This window comes from Manihot esculenta, chromosome 4 (assembly GCF_001659605.2).
Source record: "Manihot esculenta cultivar AM560-2 chromosome 4, M.esculenta_v8, whole genome shotgun sequence".
NCBI lineage: Eukaryota > Viridiplantae > Streptophyta > Magnoliopsida > Malpighiales > Euphorbiaceae > Manihot > Manihot esculenta.
This window is the reverse complement of record NC_035164.2, coordinates 25,776,727-25,801,443: the sequence shown is the minus strand read 5'-3', so window position 1 is coordinate 25,801,443 and position 24,717 is coordinate 25,776,727. Positions and strand designations below refer to the sequence as shown.

At 34.1% G+C, this 24,717-nt stretch overlaps 1 protein-coding gene across 2 annotated transcripts in view; it reads left to right on the top strand.

The window, feature by feature from the left end:
- The window catches only part of LOC110614113 (protein DETOXIFICATION 45, chloroplastic), a 30,382-nt gene extending 14,911 nt beyond the window's left edge, over nucleotides 1–15,471 (top strand). For both annotated transcript variants that reach the window (XM_043956191.1, XM_043956190.1), the window contains exons 14-15: nucleotides 14,986–15,043; nucleotides 15,142–15,471. In XM_043956191.1, coding sequence (XP_043812126.1) covers nucleotides 14,986–15,043; nucleotides 15,142–15,177 — 94 coding nt within the window. In that variant the 3' untranslated portion in view covers nucleotides 15,178–15,471. The remainder of the gene's footprint in view (nucleotides 1–14,985; nucleotides 15,044–15,141) is intronic.
- Nucleotides 15,472–24,717: the final 9,246 nt, after the last annotated feature.

Genomic DNA, 24,717 nt, shown 5'->3' with positions numbered 1-24,717 from the left:
TAGACACAGAGGAAATAGACAAGGCAAAGGCTCTATAGGAAGGAAACAAGGATTCATAAGAAACAAAGTTAGAAATAGGATGTTTAGTACAAGATCTGACTCCTTTTCTTTGTGCAATCGGTTTATCTAAATCATTGAAGCATTCAAGAGTTGTGAGTAACTCACTAGAAGAAGATTCTTGACTCTGAGTAGACTGCATAATGGCTTCTTCTGCCTTGTTTCTCCTTGAATACCTTCTCAAATCTGGTTTGTCCAAACGACCAATTCTTTCTCCCTGATTGGACATCTCCCCCTGTCGATTAGAACTGAAACTCTCTAGTTGAACCATATTATCCAGAATCACACAATTCAGGATCATCTCTTCTTGCTCATTATTCTCCCCCTGAAAAGGTGAGTGGGTGGTATTGAAGTAGGGTTCAGTTTCTCGAAAGGTAACATCCATACTAACCAAGTATTTTGTAGAGGGAGGGTGATAATACCTATATCCCTTCTGTGTCGGAGAATACTCAACAAACACACATTTAAGGGCCTTGGGGTCTAATTTCCCTGCTGTCCTAGTATGGACAAAACAAACACACTCAAATACTTTTGGTGAAACAACACATGAATTCTTCCCTTGTAGAACCACCAAAGGACTCATAAAGTTAAAGGTCTTGAGAGGCATTCTATTTATAAGGTAAGCAGATACAAGGATTGTATCTCCCCAATATGCTTTGGGTAGATTCATGGTGAACATAAGAGATCGAGCTACCTCCAATAGATACCTATTTTTTCTCTTAGCAATGCCATTTTGAGTACTAGTATAAGGACAACTAGTTTGGTGTACTATCCCATTACTCTCCAAATAAGCAGAAAATGTACTATCCATGTATTTTCTTCCATTGTCAGTTCTCAAAATTTTCACATTAGTATCAAATTGAGTACAAACCATCTTATGAAAAGATTGAAAACAAGAAAAGACATCACTTTTAGAACCTGCCCAATATTGGCAATAATTTGAGATGGCCCATAGTACTTAGTTGAAAGTTTTAAGGAGAGTTCCTGACAGCTAAGGAGGTCTGTTTATAAGGTTGCAGCTTAAGAAACACCCAGTCTCCAATCTTAGCTTGCTGCTTCATTCTGACTTGAGCATCCTGCAAATATTCTTTAAGCAACTGAGATATATGCTGTCTTTTTTGGAAAAACTCAAAAACAGTAGTCACAGATGTCTCAGTAGTGGGCAAAAATGTCAATGAGGCTGGAGAGTATTCATAAAGAGCTTCAAAGGGAGACATGCTGATAGCAACCAACAACAATTAAAAGTATACAAGAGATACAGTCATGGCTTGAGGAAGTTACAAGACTGACTTAGTCTTGGTCAATAAGCTGCTGCTATTTTTTCTCGGATTTTTAGGAATCTTTTTATTTCAGTTGTGATTTTTTATTTTGTTAGTGGGAGTATATTTTTCATTATTTTTAGGAGATTATTGTTAAACTTGCTGTATTTAAACAAACAGCTCATATTGAATAAAGATATCAGGAAATTAATCAAAAGTTTTGAGTACTTAAAACTCAAGGATTTCAGATTCTCCTTAAGTCTGTAAACATAGGCAGAAGAAAAAACACCCCTTCTTCTCCTTCATCTTCTAAACCTGACCCTTTGTTCCAAAGACCCATAACCAGATCCTACGCTAGGGACCGTATCATTTTGGTATCAGAGCCAGGCGTTATGGGGGATCCTAAGCCAACACTTGAGACAATGATGAAAATGTTCCTTGATGAACAGGCTGCCAATAAGGCACGCCAGGACGAATTAAACAACAAATTAGAAGCGCTTACCCTTGATTTGGCGAGTGTTAAGGAAGCTACTACTTCCACTAGAAGTAGCGCACAGAGGCAAGCAATAACAGGCAAGGAACCAGCCAATTCCACTGGTTCTGAGGCTTCTTCTGGGAAAACCATTGTTCCTAAAGTCACGAAATTAGACTTTCCCAAGTACAATGGCCTTGAAGACCCGATTGGGTGGTTAAGTCGATGTGAGCATTTCTTTCGCCATCAACACACTCCGGAAGAGGAAAAGCTCGAATTAGCTTCTTATAACTTGATTGGCGTTGCACAACCTTGGTTTATGCAGTTCCTGGATGACTATCCTGATCCAACATGGGCTGAGTTCAAAGATCAATGCAATCTAAGGTTTGGGCCTACAGTTCAGTCCAATAAGCTGGGTGAATTGGCCAAACTGAAGCAAACTGGGTCGGTGGCAGATTACCAAAACCGGTTTGAAATTCTTATTGCTAGGGCTGGAAGTTTAACTCGCATGCAAAAAATTCAGTTATATATCAGCGGGTTACAGGAGTACATCGCCGCGGAGGTCGAAATACATAACCCCACCGATTTGGCAACCGCTATGAGCATGTCCCGTTTATATGAGAAGAGGCAATTGCTTTGAAACCTGCATGGTCGTCCGATGCCCGCCGGAATTACACCCCAAATTCAGTACCTGCCAGGACGATTAAACGGTTGTCACGGACAGAAATGGAGGAACGCCGACAAAAGGGACTCTGCTTCAATTGCGAGGAACCTTTTGTCCGGGGCCATCAGTGTAAAAGGCTTTTCTGGTTGGATTTGATGGAGGACGAAGATGACATGGAACTTAGCACCGATTCGCCACCGGGTTCAGCCCCTGCAATTTCTCTCAATGCTATCACAGGAATTGGTGCCCCACAATCTATGAGGTTGGAGGTCAATTGGAATGGTCAGAAAATCCTAATTCTGATCGATTCGGGAAGCACTCATAGTTTTATTTCTTCTGAATCAGCAGCAACGATTAAGAACAAAACAGAGCTACGATCAAACTTGCGGGTGACGGTGGCTAATGGAGAACAGTTACAGAGCCCAGGTACCTGTCAAAATGTTCCTCTTACACTGGGGAACTACTCCTTCAATATTGATTTATTAATTCTGCCCTTAACTGGATTTGATGTGGTTCTTGGAGTTAATTGGCTCAAGACTCTGGGACCTATTTTATGGGACTTTTCGCACATGACAATGTTATTTTTTAAACACCATCATAAGTTTCAGTTGCAGGGAATTCAGCCTTCTCCAATCACATTAGCTTCCATCCAACTTGATCAAGATGAGCACTTGCTTCAGTTACTGGCAGAATACTCATCTCTTTTTGATGAACCCACCACACTGCCTCCACGTCGGTATTGCGACCATCGCATTATCTTGGAACCAAATACTAAGCCAATTGTGGTGCGTCCATATCGTTATCCTCATATCCAAAAAGAAGAGATTGAGAAGCAGTGTTCGGCCATGTTACAGCAGGGCATCATTCGTCCAAGTCGATCACCGTTTTCTTCCCCGGTTATTTTGGTTCCCAAGGCTGATGGGTCATGGCGTCTTTGTGTGGATTACCGGGCATTGAACTCCAAGACTATCAAAGACAAATTTCCAATACCGGTGATTGATGAATTATTGGAGGAATTAGGGGGAGCTAAGTTCTTCACGAAGCTTGATCTAAGATCTGGTTATTTTCAAGTTCGAATGTTTCCCATGGATATTACTAAAACAGCTTTCCGCACACACCATGGACATTTTGAATTTCTAGTGATGCCATTCGGCCTCACCAATGCTCCCTCCACTTTTCAAGCTCTTATGAATGAGGTATTTGGGCCATATCTACGGAAATTCATTTTAGTATTTTTTGACGATATCTTGGTTTTCAGCAGGACCTGGGAAGAGCACCTCCAACACTTACAAATTGTTTTCCAGCTCCTTGCTCAACATCAGCTATTCCTTAAAAAATCCAAGTGTTCTTTTGCTCAAACACAGGTAGCATATTTGGGACATGTCATCTCTGCTACAGGGGTTCAAGCTGATCGTTCAAAAATTTCAGCTATGCTAGATTGGCCTCAACCTTCCTCTATTCGGGGTCTTCGTGGGTTCCTTGGCCTTACAGGGTACTATCGGAAATTTGTTCCTTTCTATGGAATCATAGCAGCCCCTTTAACAGCCTTGCTCAAGAAAATTCCTTTCAATGGACTGAAAACTCTCGAACAGCCTTTGAGGCACTGAAGCAAGCTATGGCAACAACTCCAGTACTTGTCTTGCCTGATTTTTCTCAACCTTTCACGGTAGAATGTGATGCATCTGATGCGGGCATTGGGGCTGTCCTCCTCCAAAACAACAGGCCAGTGGCATATTTCAGTCGACCAATGCCACTCAGACACAGGAATTTGCCTGCTTATGAGAAGGAATTAATTGGTCTTGTGAAGGCAGTCAAACAATGGAAGACTTATCTTTGGGGGTGCAAATTTGTTGTTCGGACTGATCACTACAGCTTGAAATACCTGTTGGAGCAAAAGGTACTTTCTCCCTTCCAACAGCGCTGGTTTAGCAAACTAATGGGTTTTTCCTTTTTCAGTGGAGTACAAAGCTGGCAAATATAATACAGTGGCGGATTCACTCTCTCGTTGCCATGAAAATGTTACGGCTCTTATGGCAATTTCAGTTCCTCATCTGAATTTATTTGACGAAATCCGTCGAGAGCAATTGCAGAATTCTGAAATTCAGCACTTGATCACTAATGTTAATAATGGAACTGCAGCATTACCATGGAGTTTTAAGCAGGGACTTTTGCTCTACAAAGGCCGCGCTTTTTTGCCCAGCTCTTGCTCTTCAATTCAGGCTGTGCTGTCTGCTGTACATAATTAAGGCCATGAAGGTTATCAGAAAACTTTGTATCGCATCACTAGAGATTTCCATTGGGTGGGCATTAAAAAAGATGTTAAAGAATTTGTTCGTGCTTGCTCTGTTTGCCAGCGCCATAAATCCAACAATCTTCATCCTGCGGGTCTTATGCAACCCTTGCCTATTCCAACTCAAATCTGGGCTGATGTCTCTTTAGATTTTATTGAAGGTTTGCCTACATCTAGGGGCAAAAACGTTTTATTAGTGGTGGTGGATAGATTTTCTAAACAGGCTCATTTTTTGCCTCTATCACATCCTTACACAGCAGTGAGTGTTGCCCGACTCTTCTTTGATTGCATTTTTAAATTGCATGGGCTTCCAGAAAGTATAGTCAGTGATCGTGATGTGCTTTTTACAAGTGCTTTTTGGACACCTTGTGCGGCACTAAACTATCCTTTAGTTTGGCTTATCATCCCCAATCTGATGGCCAGACTGAGGTAGTTAATCGTACTATTGAATTGTATCTTCGCTGCTTTACAAGTGATCGTCCCACCAAATGGATGGATTGGTTAGCTTGGGCTGAATACTGCTATAATACCAGCTACCATTCTTCTTTGAAGGCTACCCCATTTGAAGTTGTTTATGGCAGGCCGCCCCCGCGTTTGCTTTCTTATTCTCCTGGAAGTTCCAGTTTGGATGACTTAGACGTTGCTCTACAGTCTCGTGATGATCTGCTTTCTTCTTTGCGCACTAACTTGTTAGGTGCCCAGCAGAAAATGAAGTTATTCTATGACGCTCGGCATCGTGATGTTCAGTACAAGGAAGGAGACAAGGTTTTGCTTAAACTGCAGCCTTATCGTCAAAAATCACTTACTGCTAGACGTCATCAGAAGCTTCTTCCCAAATATTCTGGTCCGTATACTGTTCTCCAGCGCATCGGTCCGGTGGCATACAAATTAGACCTTCCTTCCGATACTCAAGTGCATCCAGTCTTTCATGTTTCGAAGCTCAAACCATTCCATACCAGTACTTTGCTACTTCAGTTCCAGCCACTGTGCTTGAGGACAAGCACGTAAAAATGGGGGGGAGTAATGATAGCAACCAACAACAATTAAAAGTATACAAGAGATACAGTCATGGCTTGAGGAAGTTACAAGACTGACTTAGTCTTGGTCAATAAGCTGCTGCTATTTTTTCTCGGATTTTTAGGAATCTTTTTATTTCAGTTGTGATTTTTTATTTTGTTAGTGGGAGTATATTTTTCATTATTTTTAGGAGATTATTGTTAAACTTGTTGTATTTAAACAAACAGCTCATATTGAATAAAGATATCAGGAAATTAATCAAAAGTTTTGAGTACTTAAAACTCAAGGATTTCAGATTCTCCTTAAGTCTGTAAACATAGGCAGAAGAAAAAACACCCCTTCTTCTCCTTCATCTTCTAAACCTGACCCTTTGTTCCAAAGACCCATAACCAGATCCTACGCTAGGGACCGTATCACATGCCTATTGCATTGTGGTGGTTGGTGTTATAACACCATTCTGCATGTGACAATCACTTACTCCATTTAGATGGAGCTGTAAAAGTCATGCTCCTTAAGTCTCTAAACATTGATCAGCCTTTCAGATTGGCCATTACTATGTGAGTGATAAGCATTATAACAGAGAGAAGTGCCTAGCAATTTAAATAATTAATTCCAAAAAATGCTGGTAAAAACTTTGTCTCCATCAGTAACTATAGAGAGAGGAACCCATGCAACTTAATAATGGAGTCTAGGAAAAACTTAGCAACTTTAGTAGCAGAGAAAGGGTGGGTTAAAGAGATGAAATGTGCGTACTTGGAGAATTTGCAAATGACCACCAGAATAGTATCTTTTCCTCTAGACTTAGGCAACTGCTCAACAAAATCCAAAATCCATGGTGATGTGCTGCCATGCTTGAGAGTACACATGCAAAGGTTACAGCAAGTTAGGTGATGCACAGTGCTCAGGCTTGCATCTGGCATAAACATCACATCTTTTGATCCACTGTAATACAGCTTTAAACATGTTTGACCATAAAAATGTCTTTTAAATCTTGGATAGGCTGTTTGAACCCCAGAATGTTCCCCAAGGTAAGAGTCATGATATAAAGCAAGCAATTGAGTCGAAAGTGCCTATACAACCCACATACAGCCACTCCTTATGATACAACAGCCCTTTCTTAATACAAGGGTAAACTGCAGTTTAGTCCCTTTGGTTTAATGAAATATCTACTTTAATTAATCTATGTGTTTTTAAAAACCTACAATTTAATTCTTTATATTTAAAAAAACTACAATTTAGTCCCCATTGTTAAAATTAGAATTACCGTTTTTAAAAAAATGGTCAAAATGCCCTTTAATTAAAAAAACCCAACCAAACATATCTCCTTCTTCTCCTTTCCCGTTCTTCTTCTTCTTTTCTTCTCCTTTCCCGTTCTTCTTCTTTCTTCTCCTCCTTCTTCTTCTTTCTTCTTCTTCTTTCTCCTCCTCCTCCTCCTCCTCCTCCTCCTCCTCCTCCTTTCTTGAGGGACTATCAATTTAAAAAATTGTAGGGACTTTATTGTATGTCTAATTAAACCTCAAGGACTTTATTGCTTTAGAATGAAAATATATACTAAAGAGTATTTTAGTTATTTTTATTAACATAAATGGCAAGTTAACTGATTTTTTACAGTAGAGACTAATTTTTTTTTTTTCAAATGTGAAGGATTAAATTGTAGCTTTTTAAAAATACAAAGACTAAAATTGACATTTCATTAGACCAGAGGGATTAAACTGCAGTTTACTCTTAATACAATACCCTGCATGAGCTTGATTATCCAAAGCAAATTGGGACAAGAGAGCGCTAGCGAAATCATCTCCTTCGTAGTTGGCAATTAGAGATGACATCCAGGTGGGTTGCAATTGAGAAGTAGCCTGCATAGTTAAACATTCCTCCTCCTAAGGTTTTCTTGAAAGAGCATCAGCTACCATGTTCTCAATCCCCTTTTTATAGAGAATGTTGTAATTTAATCCCAATAATTTAGAAATGCTTTCATTTGTAGGTTGGTGTGCAATCTTTGCTCTAGTAAATGTTTTATACTCTTATGATCAATTTTGATATAAAATAGACTCTACTCGAAGTGGTGCCTCCATTTAGTAACAATAAACGTAATTGCTAACAGCTCTTTCTCATAAATTGATAACCCTTGGCCTTTAGCCCCGGAAGCTTTAGAAACATAGACAATAGAGTAGCCCTTTTGCTGCAAAATAGCCCACATACTAGCATTGCATGCATCAATCTCTATTATGAAAGGTTGATTAAAATCTGGGAGAGCTAAGGCTGGTGCTTGTGTCATGACTGTTATAAATGCTTCAAAAGCAACCTTTGGGATTTCACCCCATTAGAATGCATCATTTTTTATCAAAACAGTAAGAGGTCAACAAATAATACCATAATAATGCACAAACTTCTTATAATAACTAGTTAAGCCCAAAAAACTTTTGAGTTCTTTCACAAACTTAGGTACATGCCACGTACTCATTAATTTAATCTTAGCAGAGTTAGTGGCTACTCCTCCAGTAATAATATGGTCTAGGTACTCAATTTTTGATTTGCCAAAAATATATTTACTGAATTTGGCAAACAGTTGTTGTTGTTGTTTCAGAACTTCAAAAACAGTAGTTAGGTGCTGCAAATTTTTTTGCCAATTGCAACTATAAATTAGTATGTTATCAAAAAATACTAGTACAAATTTTTTGAGATAAGGTTGAAATAAGCTATTCATGAGAGCTTTGAAGGTGGCAGGGGCATTTGAGCCTAAATGGCATCACTTTAAACTCAAAATGGTCGTAGTGAGTTGTAAAAGCAGTTTTGAGTATGTCTGGAGGGTCCATCCTAATTTGCTGATACCCAGCTGTAATGTCAATTTTAGAGAAAACAATTGCCCTTTATAATTTATCCGAAAGGTCAACTATGATTGTGATAGGGAATTTATCTTTGACAGTAAGGTGATTTGATATTTTATAATCCACACAAAACCTCTATGAGCCATCATTTTTGTTAACTAATATCACTGGAGAGGCAAATGGGTTGGTGCTAGGCTGTATTATAGAGGTCTCCAACATCTTACTATCTTAGTGAGTAGATTTTCAATCTCATTCTTTAGAAAATAAGGATATCTATATGGTCTTATGCTGAAAGGTTGGACATTAGGTATCAAAGGAATAAAATGATTATAATTTCTAAAAGGGGTAAGGAAGTAACACTGTAGTATTTGTCTAACAAAAGCTCTAATTCAGCACAATTATTATCTGAATTTGCAGCTGCCAGTCAGTGATCATCCTCCACAGAAAGGACTTGATTCTCCTCAGTGGGTGAGACATAAATGCAGGTCAGAGGACATTGGAAATCCATTCCCTTCGTTTGCATCAAGGGCTTGGAGCTGTTGCAAGGTAATAGCTTAGAATTGGAAGCTATTGCCTTGCAAAACCACATGTATCCCCTATTGCCTAAGAGTCACTATGGCATTATGGAAGTCAAACAAAACAAGATCAAACACCTGCATCTAGTTTACTCCCAATATAATATCAAAACTCCATCTCCAAAATTTTGAGATTAAATGTGAACTTGTGGTGTTGAATCCACCATGTAAATCTTGGATAGACATGAATATTGGTTAGCTTTCTGCCATCTGCTGTAGTAACAGTCATCTCAGGGACCTCTAGTAATGACAATTTAAGCTCGGTTGCCACTTTTGCATCAATAAAGCTACAGGTACTGCCACTGTCTACAAGAATTACTAGTTGCCTATCTGGTATTTTCCCAACACCCTTGTAGTAGCAACTCCTTCACTGCCTTCTATAGCATTTAAGGATAGAGTTTCTGCCAAATTCTTTTCTTCTTCCCCTTCCATCACATCATCCCACTCTTCATCTCCTTCTCTTGCATCTCCCTCTTCACCTTGCAAGGCCATGAGAGTTTCAGTTTGCATTGATATCCAGTAAAATACTTTTCCCCACATTTATAGTAGGGCTTTAGTTGTCTCATCCCCGGTTTGGATCTAAGGTGACTTTGTTTGGTGTTTGGTTGGTTGGTGTTTGGCTACTGTTGAGCTGAGATTTGGTGGCTATAGGAGGTGTTTTGGAAGGAGTTGTAGCTTCTAAATTGTGTGGTTTTGGTAGGTAAGGAGAAGTATGGGTTGTTTGGCTGAATTTGTATGGAGAAGAATTTTGGTATAACTGTTTGATTGGAATAAAACTGATTGGTTTTAGAAAAATAAGTGGTTTTCTTAGCACAGCTCAATAGTTGCTCTTGGAATCTAGCAATCTCAAAGTCATGTGCAAGATCTGTGGGTTTAACATTCTAACCATTGGCCTAATTTCATCTTTTAGTCCTTCAATAAATCCATAAGTCTTTCTCTAATTGAGGCATTACACTTTCCATTCTAATCTTCATATCTTCAAACTTGTTACTCCTCTACACTCCCTTCTGCCTCATCGTCATAAATTCTTCCATTATATCTTCTATGCCTTGATCCCCAAACCTCACACACGTTCCCTCTCAAAGTCCTCCCAAAAGTGAGGACCATCTACCCTTAATCCAATTGTGATACGAAGAATCAGCTATATGAATAAAAAATGAGCTAGCAATTTCTACCTTCTTCCCATTTGGAACTTTGTAAACTTCAAAATATTTAATGCATTTTCTTATCCACACTCTAGGTTTCTTCCCATCAAAAGCTATTAACTCAATTGTAGGGAGATATTTTTGCAATCCCTCAGGATCCATTATTGACCCAAACACTCCCCCAACACTATCATTGCTTGATCCTGAATCTTGTTTTTGGTTCATATTCTCCTCAGGTGTGGGTGAAATCCCTCTTCCCCTGATTTTCCTAGTGTCTCCCGTAGTCGCACTCTCTTTATTAATTATCCCTTTTCCCTTAACATTCATAATTCCAGTGGGAAGGGATTGAAATTCCTCTATAATAGAATTTTTTGTCTCAGCAGCATTTTGTTTCATCTCTTCTCTCAGCAATTTCATATTTCTCCTAGATTATTCTTGTATACCCCAATTTGTTCCTCTAATCCATCCAATCTAACAACATCAACACCCACAACTATAAATCTGGTCATATTGCCACTCAGAATTGTTTACTGCCTATTTCGAAATATAGCTCTGATACCAACTGTGCTATAACAATTTGCCAAACAGTACTGAAGAAGGAATTAAGGGAGAGAAAGAAGAAGAATTATGAGTAGAGAAGGAAAAGAAATAGATGAGAAACAGAAATTAGAGAGGCAAGGAGAGTAGCATTTTGTATTAATGTGTTTGGAATTGGATAGCCTCTCTGCAATAAGCTGCACACATATATAATGTTTTTTTTAACAGAAAATCTAGCTGGATAACAACCTTCCAGCTGTCGAACTACTTTATGAATTTATACCCAATTTACCCTCAAGTCTAATTACATATTTCTCTCCTTTACATTTCTCTTATTTCTCCTATAATACGTAACACAACCTTGCCTTAAAACTTTTTACTTCTCCTGTGGGCTTATATTTCATTTTATACACTCATTTTGAGCCTAGCCTTTTTACCCTTGGGTAAAGTGATCAAAACCCAAGTATTATTGTCCTCCAGAGCTTGCAACTCCTGCTGCATTATCATGATCCAATTAGTATCTCAAGCTGCTTTAGTATATCTTGTAGGCTCATGGATATTAGATACAAGCGGCACAAAAGACTGGTTTGCAGGTGTGAAGGTCGAAGAATGTGAGGGAGGCACTGGTATAAAAGTAGCTTGATGCACAAAATCCTTAAGCCAAAATAAAGGAGGAGGAGAGGAACAGGAAGATTCAGTATACTTTGAAGCAGAGGATGGAGTAGAATCAGGAACTGGAATGTGAGAAAGAATCTGTTTCCGAAAATTCAGATGAAGTAGGAAACTAAGGCAATGAAGGTTTAGAATAAGAAACATTCTCAATTGATTAAAAGGGAAAAGTATCCTAAAAGAACTTCACATCTCTACTCACAAACAACTTCCTAGTAACCAAATTATACAATCTATAACCTTTTTGAGAATCTGAATACCCCAACAACACAGATTTTATAGCCATAGTTTCCATTTTTTCCCTTCTAGGAGCAACATTATAAGCAAAGGGTAAACATCCAATCACCCTTAAATGATTGTAAGTTGGTTTTCTACCATACAATAGCTCATTGGAAGTTAACCATTTGAGGCTCTGAACAGGTAGCCTATTGACTATATGTGCGGCAGCTAACACACATTCAGACCAAAACTTCTTTGGCAAGTGAGCATGAATTCCGGAAGCTCTAGCAGCCTCTAAAAGGTGTCTATTTTTTCTTTTCACTAGATTTTGTTGTGGAGTATAGAGACTAATGGTTTGATGAAATTTCCCTTTCTTTGCAATTAAGTTCTCAAACTGCTTATTGAGGAATTCCCTACCATTGTCACTTCTAATCACCTTAACATTCATTCCAAATTGAGTTAACAACCATAGACAGGAACTTAGTTATGTAATTGGGACATAGAGATTTTTGTTGCATCATAAAAATCCAAGTGGCTTTAGTATAATCATCGCCCACAGTTGAGAAATACTTAGCACTAGTAATTGATTGCACTAGATATGATCCCCATATGTCCGTCCATATGAATGAGAGCAAATGGTGTATTAGTATGAGTTTGAGAAGAGGAAAAAGGTAATATGTGATGCTCAGCTAATGGACAAGTCATGCATTTAAAATCATTCTCCACATCAACATTTACTCCTGGCACATGTAACAACCTATCATGTAAAACAGAAAATTGAAGCTTGGAAACAGATTGTGCTTCGGGCAAAATGAGGACTAGAAAGCATGGTATTTACAAATGGTATAGAAGGAGGATGTAAAGATTGAGCAACATACATATTTTGTAAATTCTGTAAACTTTGATTTATAAAAAAGTAAGAAACTCAACTTATCCAATCTGTAAAGACCAGCTTCCTCCCTTCCAACTGCGGTAACAGTGTCAATCTGTTGATCTTGGAAGACAAAACATGTTGGATAAAAAGTGAGTTTGATTTGTGTATTTGTCAAGAGCTTACTCAGCTACTGAAAACTTGGGATATGCAAGACATCATATAGTATGAGATTTGAATTCAGGACAACATTTCCAATTTGAGAAACAGTGGTGGTTATACCATTTGGCAGATGAACTATAACAGGGGTTGTCGGGAAAGTTGAGGACCAACACAGTGTTTATTTGGTGACGTGTGATCTATGGCACCAATACTATCCATGAACTAATATCATAAACTTTGGCAGCAAGAACATTAGCCATGTGAGAATTACCAGCAAAACCAGCTAGGTTCTGAGAATTCTACCCTTGAATAGATCCCACTCCAGCAGGTCCTTTGCCTTTGATCAACTTATTAAGCTCAAACTGAAGAGTATTCAGCATAGTACCCTACTCTTCAGAGAATTCAAGAGGTGTTTCACACACTGTCTCTGCTACAGCAGCTAGCTTGCCACTGGTGCACCCTGGCCGCTTTGCTTATTACCCAGATTTTGCCCTTGGATTTTGTTTTTGGACTTACACCAATCAAGATACCCCATCAACTTAAAACAACCTCTCTCTAGTGTGACAATCCATGTTGCAATGAGTACAACAACCCTTTCTGGAGTTATATTTCCTGTTTTCCCTTTTGTTTCCTTGAAACTGTGACCGTGTTTTATTAAACTAAGGCACCGACTCAGAATCCTCAGAAAAAGTAGACAGGACTTGTTTCTAAGCCTCAAATTTCATCACCATAGAATAGGCTTTGCTAACTGATGGCAGTGGATCCATCATTAGCACTTCTTGTATGGGCTCATAAGCATCATTTAGTCCCATTAGAAATCGCATTACCCTTTGCCTATTATACATTCCCTTTATTATTTTTGAGACCCGCAGGTACGGTATGGCAAAACCTCAATAGCGTTTAACTCATCCCACAGTTGCTTTAGTATGGTAAAATGCACAGAGAGACACAGAAGCATTTTCTCGCGAGATAGAAGAAACTCTTCTTTGAAGTTGATAGATTAAGGGCCCATTGCACTCACCACAGCACTCAGCAATTTTTTACTACAAATCTCTAGCTGATGTGTATAGATGAACCCTTCTACCAACTCCTTGGATATTGTATTCAGTATCCACTATCCACAATATGACCATGTAATCACATCGTTTTCAGACCTTATAACCCTCAGATTCAGCTTCTGGTAAGTTTATTTTACCATCCACAAACCCTAGCTTCTGTTTCGCCCCTACCGCGATCCTCATGGCTCTCGACTAGGAACGATAGTTTGTTCCAACAAGACATGTAGACACTAGGATTATACCTGGATGATTGTAGCTTTTTAGCTTCATCGGATCTCCATCCATCAGATCTTCGCAAGCATTGCGATCACTATTTCTGTTCATATCTCCTTGAGAACACCCTGCTTGTGTGGACGACTCCACCATTCTTTCTCTTTCTCAACTACTTGCACAGATTCACTCCGTTGATGACAAATGAAAAGCAGATATCTAGTAACTGGTAATCAAACCCTAACATGCTCTAATACCATGTAGAAATCAAGAAAGAGAATTCTAAAAACTGCTAGAAAAATTAAGCTTTATTTCATCTCAGAAAAGAGTAATACAAGCCAAGAAGACAGTATTTATAGTCACAGTTGAAAACAGTAAAGCAAAGCTACCTCAACTACTCTTTACAACAGTAACAAGATAAATAATTAACTCTCCATATCTGTACAGAGTACACTATTATTATGATTATTATTGATATCAAGAACTATTAAAGTTCTGAGGATTTGTTTCTCTTTTCCTTTGTGTTCTATTGATTATATATTAATTTGGTATTAGAGCCCCTTAGGTTCTTTTGGTTGCAAGTAATTCAATCTCAATGTGAGTTTCCTTATTTTCAACTATTTTGTTCCCTTGAATAAGATCTCGTTATAGGTTGAAAACAAGGAAATCTTGTTAAAAGAAACTATTTGTCTTTGTTCGTGTTCGTGCTTTTTCTTGAAGAACCTATTTCCTGTGCTTAGAATAGTAGAATGGTATTGTTATTTCAATATAAAAGTGATGTGAAAGCATGTTCTGCTTATTCTGCTAGTTGATGATGTAGTATTATTATTGTACCTAATTGAGTTTACGCACATAAACAGATTGCTTTCATGATCTTGAACTAATGGATAGAAAGAGTAGACACTGTTTGTTCAGTTTTCTTCTCTGTTAACTCTTGTTTATTCATATTTTTCAGACTACTTTCAAAATCTGGTCCATGGTGGTTCCTGCACAAAGACTTGCACAGTGCTCAAGTTAGTCGATTTTCAACTTGCCAATTTTGAGAATTTAGCATTTTCAATTTATACTATAATTTCAAATCTCATTATTTATTTATATACTATTTTTCCAGCTTGTAGGAAGAGATTTAAACGCTACAATCAATTGATAGACTGTCAGGTAATACTCTCAGGTTGGTAAAGCTTTGAGTATCATCCTCATTGATTGGTCAACGATTTTGACTATTATCCTTGGCATAATTCAAGGATGGTGAAAGAATTCCTCCATTTATTTTTTGTTTTGACTACATCCTCAGCATAATTGAACGATGTCGAAAGAATTCTTCCATTTTTTTTCTTTTTTTTTTTTGAAAAAGCCATCTTTTAATTAGTTGATATCTTTTGATTATTGATTTTTATCTAAGAATATTGTTTTAGATATAAGCTATATACTTATGGCTTTTCATTATGCGTTTGTTTATGGTGCCTCTTTTGTCGAAGTTCTTTTATAATGCAAATCAAATATGACAAGATAGGAGAGGAATAGAATTTTAACTTTTTTAAATTACAAAACTCTAGATCTAAATATGAATAAACTCCAGAATTTAAAAGAAAAAGGGGCTTGTGAGCATGTAGAAATATTTTTACAATAAAACTTGCATAATTGTGGAAAAGGTGGAAAATTATGGTACAATCTAGGACTACAAAAGTCTGGTAATAAATACCAATTAAGTGATAAAAATGAGTGGTTGGACATTCGATTAAAGATGTCAAAGGATTTGGTTCTTTAATCTAATATTGGAAGTACTTTACTCATTAGTGAAGATAGGTAATATAACACTTTATTCTTTAGTGAAGGTGAGTAATATTCCTTTCAAAATAAAAGGCGAGTAATATTCAATTCAAAACAAAATAATCGATTGAATTGAATTAAATTTATTTAAAAATTTGATTTGACTTTTAGGTTTAAATGTTGAAAAATTAGTTAGTTTAATTTGGTTTGACAAAAAAGGGACTTTTTTAGTGAGGTGATTAGCTCGCTTACAATCTTGAAAAATCACAACAGGGAGTTTTTTCTTTTTCTATTTTTTTAATTATAATAATGAGTTTAACTGATGAAAAATTTAAAATGTAATTGAATATTAGTGTGAATATTTGATTCAAATAAAAAAATTAATTGAATTAAATTAATTTAAAAATGTGGTTTGATTTTTTTATTTTTTTAGTGTTTAGATTTTTAATTTTAAAAATGTTTATTATTTCAATTTAGTTTGATATTAATTAGAAAAAATTAGTAAAATTAAATGAAATTTATTAGCGAATAATATTATATTTTTTTATAAATAATATAGGGTGATTAAATTATGATTAAAATATATTTTAATTAAATTTAAAAATATTAAAAATAAGGTGTAAAAATAAAAAAATATATTCATCAAATAAAAAATGATAAAAAAATAATTTAATTCAAATTGATTTCTGTTTAAAATTGATTTAATTTAATTTTCATAAATATTAAAATTTTAATTTTTAATTTATCTGATTTAATTTAATTTTAAATCAATCTCATCAAATATTTACTCCTAAATAAAAAAACTTTATTAAAATTGATTTCATTTTAAAAATAATTCAGTGTACCGTCCCATAGTCTTATTTTTTTTTTTTTTATCTTTAATAAAAAATATAGGAGCTTAGCCCATCTATATCCAACCCCACAAATATATAACTAACTTTACAGTATAGTTCAATAATAATCGCCTATTAAAAATTAATATGTTTCTAAATATTGATTAACATTAATAAAATAAATTATGATTATGGTTTCTTTCAATGAAACTTACAACCTAATTAACATTGTTATTCTAATAAATTACATTACTATTTTTTTAGAAAGAAAATTAATATACATAAATAAAATGATTAGAGTTTTATTATAATTAGTATACTATATTAGATATTCAATTCTAATTATCATTAATCGATTTATGTCACAATTCAGTCTCATTAGTCAGGCTGTCACTAGGCTTGAGCTAATATAAGGTGCAGAACGTACGAGATAAATTACTATAGGATAAATTATAATTTAATTCTTAAATTTATAAATTAGATTTATAAATTGACCTTAAATATTAGAATTGCTTACAACTAAGGCTTATATTTTAACAAATTGATCCCTAATATTATATTTGTATAAATCACAATATTTAGGATCAATTTGTAATTATTGTTTACAAATTAATTTGCAGAATAAAATCTTGTTTGTAAATAATTATAATATTTAAGAATTAGTTCATTAAAACATAAGAGTTATTTACAAATAATTATAGTACATAAGGACCAATTTGTACAATATAAGCGACTATTTGTAAATAATTTTAATATTTAGGGGGTTAATTTGTAATAATATAAAAATTTATTTGTAAGCATAATTTTAGAGGTCATTTAGTAAAATTGTAAGATATATTTGTAAATAATTATAATATTTAAGGATTAAAGAATGATTTGTGTTAAAAAAAGGTATAAAATTTAAGTGAGGGGGCTAAATTGCAGATGTTATTAAGTCGCAGTAAGTTGGATATTTTAAGCTAGTTCTGCAAGGAAGATAAGGTAAGATGGAACAGCCACTCCGACGTTCAAATCAGTATGCTAAAAAATAAAGAGATTACACTGAATTACTTAAAACTTGAGTAATGTTCAAGAATAGCAGTACCTCTGTCTCTGTGATTCTTCTCCTTTTATATTGTAAGAAGATGGGGATGAACAACAATGATGTTGTCGACTACTTGGTAAGGGTTATCCTTAGCTAATAGGTGGGAAATCCTGCGATTTTAGATGTAATGAGAATACGCTGGACCGTTCCTACTAATGGTAACTTCATGCCGAGACTTGCTCTATCGAGAAAAGAGTGAGTCTTAATGATGCACCGTGTGTTAAGGTGTCCGGATCTTATTTTCCTTGGGCTGGACCACATTTCTCATTTACTAGATCCTTGCAACGTAGACCTATCTCGTAGTGACAGCTCATGACTTACTTTAAGCTATTGTTGTGTAGCATCAGAGGTCCCCCGCTGGTCTTCTATTCTTTATATTCGAAAGTGACAGTTTATTTCTTTGGTTATAATGGTCACTTTATTTTTTGAACCACATTTAAAGTTTTGTCGATTTTGCCACTATATAAGAACCCTTTTTTCTCTTCTTTTAATTTACAACTGCCGTCTATGGAGGACATGAATAGGTCATTTTCTTTTTCTAAGAATGACCACATCTGTAAGGAGAATATTATTGTGGTTTACGAAGAGCAGCTGAAGGTGAGTCTTCAGGCTCTGAGGATTGCAACCAATCTAACTATAACGGTTTTTTAGCGATATGATCCCAGGGAGATGAGTTGGATTGCACAAAAATTGATTCCGAGGGTCAGGCCAAGAATGTAGTTAGAAAAGCAGTCCTTCATGTGGCTTTCTCTAGTTAGGTGACATCTTTCCGGAGGATGAGATCGAGAAGCTAAGGAAAACTCCTTCAACTGGGTCTTTGCTAAAATATTTTTAGAAGATTCTGATGTAGTAGAGATTTGTCCAAGTCCACTTTATCTCCTTGTTATTTTTTATAATGAAAAATGCATATTTTATATATCTTTTCTTGGGTGTATTGTCACTACCAACGATTTAATCGGGGGCCTATGTCTTAAACTACAAATTCGGTGACCCTTTTTTTTAATTTTTTTTTGTGCAAAGAATGGGACTAAAGCATATTCACTACGCGGGACTTAATGTCCAGTTTAACAGATATAAAATAAATTATTGAATTTCTACAAAATAGAATTAATATTTGGGCCTATGGCCTGGTGGACTCCTGCCTTTCCTCCATAAGACGCCTTAAGGTGATTTTGTAATAAGGGACTTTTACTCAGTTACTCATCTTGCTTCTTGGCTATAAGACTCACTTCATCGACATTATTCTTTTAATTGGCACCTTCATTTTTTGGGAATTTGGTATACCGGCCTCGTGGCTGTCTGTCATAGATGACCTGTTTACAAGGACCAACACTTGGATTGTGATCCACTGGAACTCGCCTTGTAGCCTCGTTTAGTGGGACATACGCCCGAATGGTTTGTCGAATCCGCATTGTGACCTGGCCTGGCAGAACCTGCATTGTGGCATTATTTAGTGGGATTAACACCCGAATGGTCTGGCGAAACCCACCTTGTAGCCTTATTTAGTGGGATCAATGCCCGGATGGTTTGGCGAAACCTGCCTTATGACCTGACCTGACTGAACCCGCCTTGTGGCCTTGTTTAGTGGGACCAACACCTGGATGGTCTAATGGAACCTGTCTTGTGATCTAGCCTGGTAGAACCTGCCTTATGACCTCTTATTGTCTTAAAATTTTTCGAGAAGGCAATCCCATCATTCCTTATCACTGAAGAATACAAACACGTGAAAGAAATACCATGATAATTTGTTATTGATAAAACTTTCTCAAATTACAAATATTTCATGCATGGGGAATGAGTTGTCCATCTAGCTTGGTCAGCTCATATGATCCAGGATAAATAATCTTCGGGACCCTAAACAATACTTTCCAGTTCTTGCCCAACTTACTAGGCTTGGCATTGCCACTTGTTATATATGTTCAAGTCACCCACATTAAAAGCTTGTGGCCTGACTTTGCTGTTGAACATTATGGACATTTTATTTTTGTAAAGCGCCATTTTGATTGCGGCCTTTTCTTGTAGAAACTCGGCTTGGTCCAAACTGAATTGTATCTCTTCGGGATCTCCTGAAATCTCTTGGTGTTGCATGATGAAGTTGTTTACCTAGATTTCCACGAGGATGACTGTCTCGGCCCCATATATAAGGAAAAAGGACATTTTTCCTGTAGTTGTTTTGAGAGTGATTCTATATACCCACAGTATGTGAAGTAACTCTTGATGATTCTCAGAGCTATTATCACAGCCTCGTACTCGACCACATTGTTTGTGGCATTGAAAATGAGTTTTGCCGCATACCGAAGCTTTATACCAGTTTGAGACTGTAATAATATCCCTATTCCAGAACCTGTAGCTCTGCCAGTTCCATCTGTCCAAACTTTTCATTCCTTTATGGTTGAGAATAATTTTCAAATTACGATACCAGTATAAGAAGTTCAGTCTAATTTATTTGTTATCATCAAGTATCCTATGCAGGAATAGGTTATTACTTATGGTGGATAAAAATCTATAAATGCAGAAATAATAATCACTAGTATAATGTATTTTTTTATATTATTAAATAAGGTCTTTTATTTTTAATTAGTCTTTCATTATTTTATTCAAATTAATAGTCCTATCTATTAATTTGAAAAATTCAGTAGTAGATTTTCTAGTAGACTAAGATTCCATTTAATTTAAATAATCTTGGATTTACCCAACAAATTATTACAAATTAAATTTGGTAGATAATCTAATTTATCAATCGCATCTTTACATGATTCCTAAATCAGTTAAGTGACAACTTTTTATCTTTATCATATGTTATATGTTATGTCTAACTCTTATATTAAACTTATATTATGATGAGTTATCAAAATCAAGTAATTTAGTTAAGTAGAATTATTGTTTAAAAAAATCAAATATTTCATAGCATGAAACATACTCGGGTGAAATTAATCTTGAATTTGCCCAACAATTTAATAAAAATTAAACTCTAATTTTATGCTATAACAATAGGTGATAAGTCATTAAATTCTTAACATGTACTTAAAATTTTAACTAGGGATTTTAATTCTAAAATTTCTATTAAGGTTTTGTGCATAGACATTGTTGTTGTATAGCATACATATCACATACATAAACATTCACTCCTAATATGCCATCCTAATTGGATGATTATGAAAATTTTAAAAACAATTCCCTTAAACCATAAAAGCAACTTGATAGTTTAAAAATATAGATAGCAACTTCTTTAATCTTTAAAAGTAAAAAAGTGTTCCTCAATGCACCGCATTAATGTTATCTACATATTCTAATTACATAATAATTACATAACTTTTGAAAGGAAATCTTAAGAGTTAGATGAAAAGATAATTTTACTATCTAGAATAAGAAGGAAAGGCATGTCATGTAAATTCTATTTAAAAATTACTAAAATTTATCTATAACTATCCGTTATGCAAATAAATTATATTAAATACATATAAATTAATCATTAATTTATTTTATATTTATTATTGGTTTTGTATATTAAAATTAAAAATTAAATAATTTTAATATTTTAATTTTCATGTCAATGAAAAATAAATCGTGAATAAAAATTTTTAAACTAATTACAAAAAAACTATCATGTATAACTTTTTCAAGTAGAATTCTGTAATTTAATTTATGACAAAAATAATTTTGTGATTTCACTCGCTTAATAAAGTAAGATTTTTTTGTTTAACACCATTAATAAATGTTGATATGGCATTTAAAAATAATTTTTATTTAGAATAAATTATATTTTAATTTTTAAATTTTTATAAAACATATAATTTAATTTCGATATTTATAAATTTAATTATAAAATTTTGTTTTATAATGAAAAATAGTTCTCTACATTCTTACAAATTAGTCCCTAGATATTATAATTATTTATAAATAATTACTTAAATTTTTTTAAATTAATATCATATTTATTAAATTTTATATCTTAAAATAAATTAATAAATAAAAATTAAATCAAGAATATTAACACAATATGCATATAAATTTAAGTTTAAAAAATTCTTCTAGTCTAACTTTTTCCTTCTTAATGATTTTTTTTATTAATTAGGACAAAAATGAAATATAAAATTTTTTATTTTATTATTTTTTATAGGAAAAATATTAAAATTTAATAAACATAAAGATTAATTTATAAATATAAAGAATTATTAGTGATTAGAATATTTAGGGACTGATTTATAAAAATAAAGGGATTAATTTCAATTAAAAATATAAAATTTAAATTAAAAAATTATTTTATTAATTAAATAAAATTTAATGGATTAAATTTAAAAATATAAAGATTAAAATATAATTTATATTAAATATCAAAAATTAAATTATAATTTAATAGTCATATCTAACGGTATTTTTGAGAAAATCTCGCTTTGCTGACAACATAAAAGTATAAGATCTTATTTATTACAAATTAAAATATAGGACATTACTCAAGTATAAAGTAATTTTTTATAATTATCTTAAAAAAGTTTATTCAACCTCTAATCCTATTAGAAAATTAATTTTAAAAGTAAATTATAAAATTAAATTAATGCCATTAATTTTTAAAATTAATTTCATGAATAAATAACTTTATTTATATTTTTAATCAAATTAGAGAATAAATTAAAATTAATTTTTAATTACTGTCAAAATATTTAAATGGCCCAAATCAATAAAAACTATTTTAAATTAAATAACTATTTAATTTATAGATAAAATATTTTTAAATAATTTTTCAACCCAAAAGGACTTTTTTTGAAAACTTTCAAAAAAAACAGGAACTGAACTGTAATTTGCAAAAGTCATCTTCTTCCTTAGGAAGAAGCCTTAGCCGCTGCATGAGGAGTCCCCACAGTAGCCATCGCCAGTCCAGCCGCTGGCGCAGGCCACCAGCACGACACACTGACCGCACTCCAGTTGGCCAGCCTGCAGCGACGGGATCGCTGGTGTCGGGGTGGCCTTCTTTCTCGCGATAAATTCGCGAGAAGGAGAAAAACTGAGACACCCACCGATGCGCGACGGCCCTACGCATGGCGGCCATGCCATGCGAGACTTCGCCTTCCGCCATTGCGCAACAAGTGCACGAGGCGGGCCAGGCGGCAGCGTGCCTTGAAGGTCGCGAGGGGACCTCGAACTGAGACTATCTCGGGCTTCGATCTCCACAGTGCAACATCCTCCACGACCTTCTCATGGCCTCTGCGGTCAAGGCAGCAAATACCGGCCAGTCTCGCAATGGTTGAAGGACCAGTCGCTCTTCGCCGGTAGCAGCGGAGACACTCTTCGCATTGCCCGCCGCAGATGGCCCGCGACGGTGTTCTTCATGAACACTGTCGCAAAGAAAAAAATTATTAAAATTAATTTAATCAGAAGATGAAAACTGTTTAATTTCTTGATAAGATCAATTTCACAATAATAAATCTGGAAGGATTTTGAAGAACATCAAATTTTATCAAGCACACAAAATTTAATTCAATTAACTTAATAATAAATATAATTACCTATTATAATTTAACAGTTTAAATGGATTCTAGTATTAATGTTAAATTTCAATCGGATTAAATGCTGAAAAAAATAAAAAATTAAATTTTTTTTATTTATATACATGACGTTTAAATAAAAATATAATAATATTAAAAATAAAATAAATACATTTTAATTTCTTTGCCGAAAAATATAAAATTATTCTAATTAATTAAATTATCGCAAACCAGAAAAAGTGTTTAATATCTAATTATAGATGCTAGTTCACACTTTGTTTTTTCTAAAAGTTCTAAAAGCTCTCAAAAGTCTCTTTTAAATTTAATAAGAGATTTTTTTATATAAAAACTCTAGAGCTTCAGTATATACAATATTTATTTATTTAAGTTAAATAAATAAATTATAATTATAAACTAAAATTTTGATAAACAGAATATATAAATTTTAAATAATTTTAATTAAGTCTCTACTTCAGTAATTAATTAGGTAAAAATCATAATTTTTTTAAATTACAATTTTATTTCAATACCAATTTATATGCAGTTAAGTCTTACTTATTTAATTTTTTATTTTATTTTCTCATTTAATTATTTATGTGTGAGCCATTAGATTCCTAATATATTAGTAACAAATATAACTAACTACTTAATTAATTTAAAAGTCAAGAATATTATCTAGCAACATGTTAAAACCACCCAAATATTCATAATATTAAAAGTGGTTTAACTTAACTTTTCAGCGCATGATATCTCAGTGTAATTAATACATAGAGTATGTTTGCAACGTTAAATATTAGTTATGAAATTTCAAATCTCATTTGCTAATTTTATTTCATCTTGCGCAAGAATTTCATGATCAATGCTAATAGAGAACAAATGGGTCATTCCCAAATTTAAGCTAGTGTGATGAATCATATCTCAATCACATAAACGCTTCATATAGTTTCTAATATATCTAATACATTTCCATTGGTTACTCATGAACTAAGTAACGTGTAACATGAATTAAAATATAAGAGTCCCTATACAAGACTATTTATTGATTTTAAGTTAAAAAATTACATATACAATCATCACTTGAGTAATTCACATACATAGGTTATTCTCCATATAGATTAAATTTACTGTATTTATTTATAAAATAAGCACATACATATTAATTATAGATATATCACATATTTTAACCTATGAGATCAGTTGCTTTCTCTAAAAGAAAAGAATATAATATGTACTAGTCTCAATAACATCATTGTCCAATTGTGATAAGAACATTGATGAAAAATATTTCAGAGACATTACTTACATGCAATAGAAACCTCATAATTATAACTACATTATACTTTTATTTACATAATAATATAGTTTCATAAATTTTATTTTTACTTGAGTTTTAATTAAATTAACACTAAAAATAAATAATAGCCTTTAAATAATGTATTTAAATATTTAAAATATATGAAAAATAATGTCAAACTACAACTAATCAATTGGATATAGAACATCTTAGTAACGGGTTG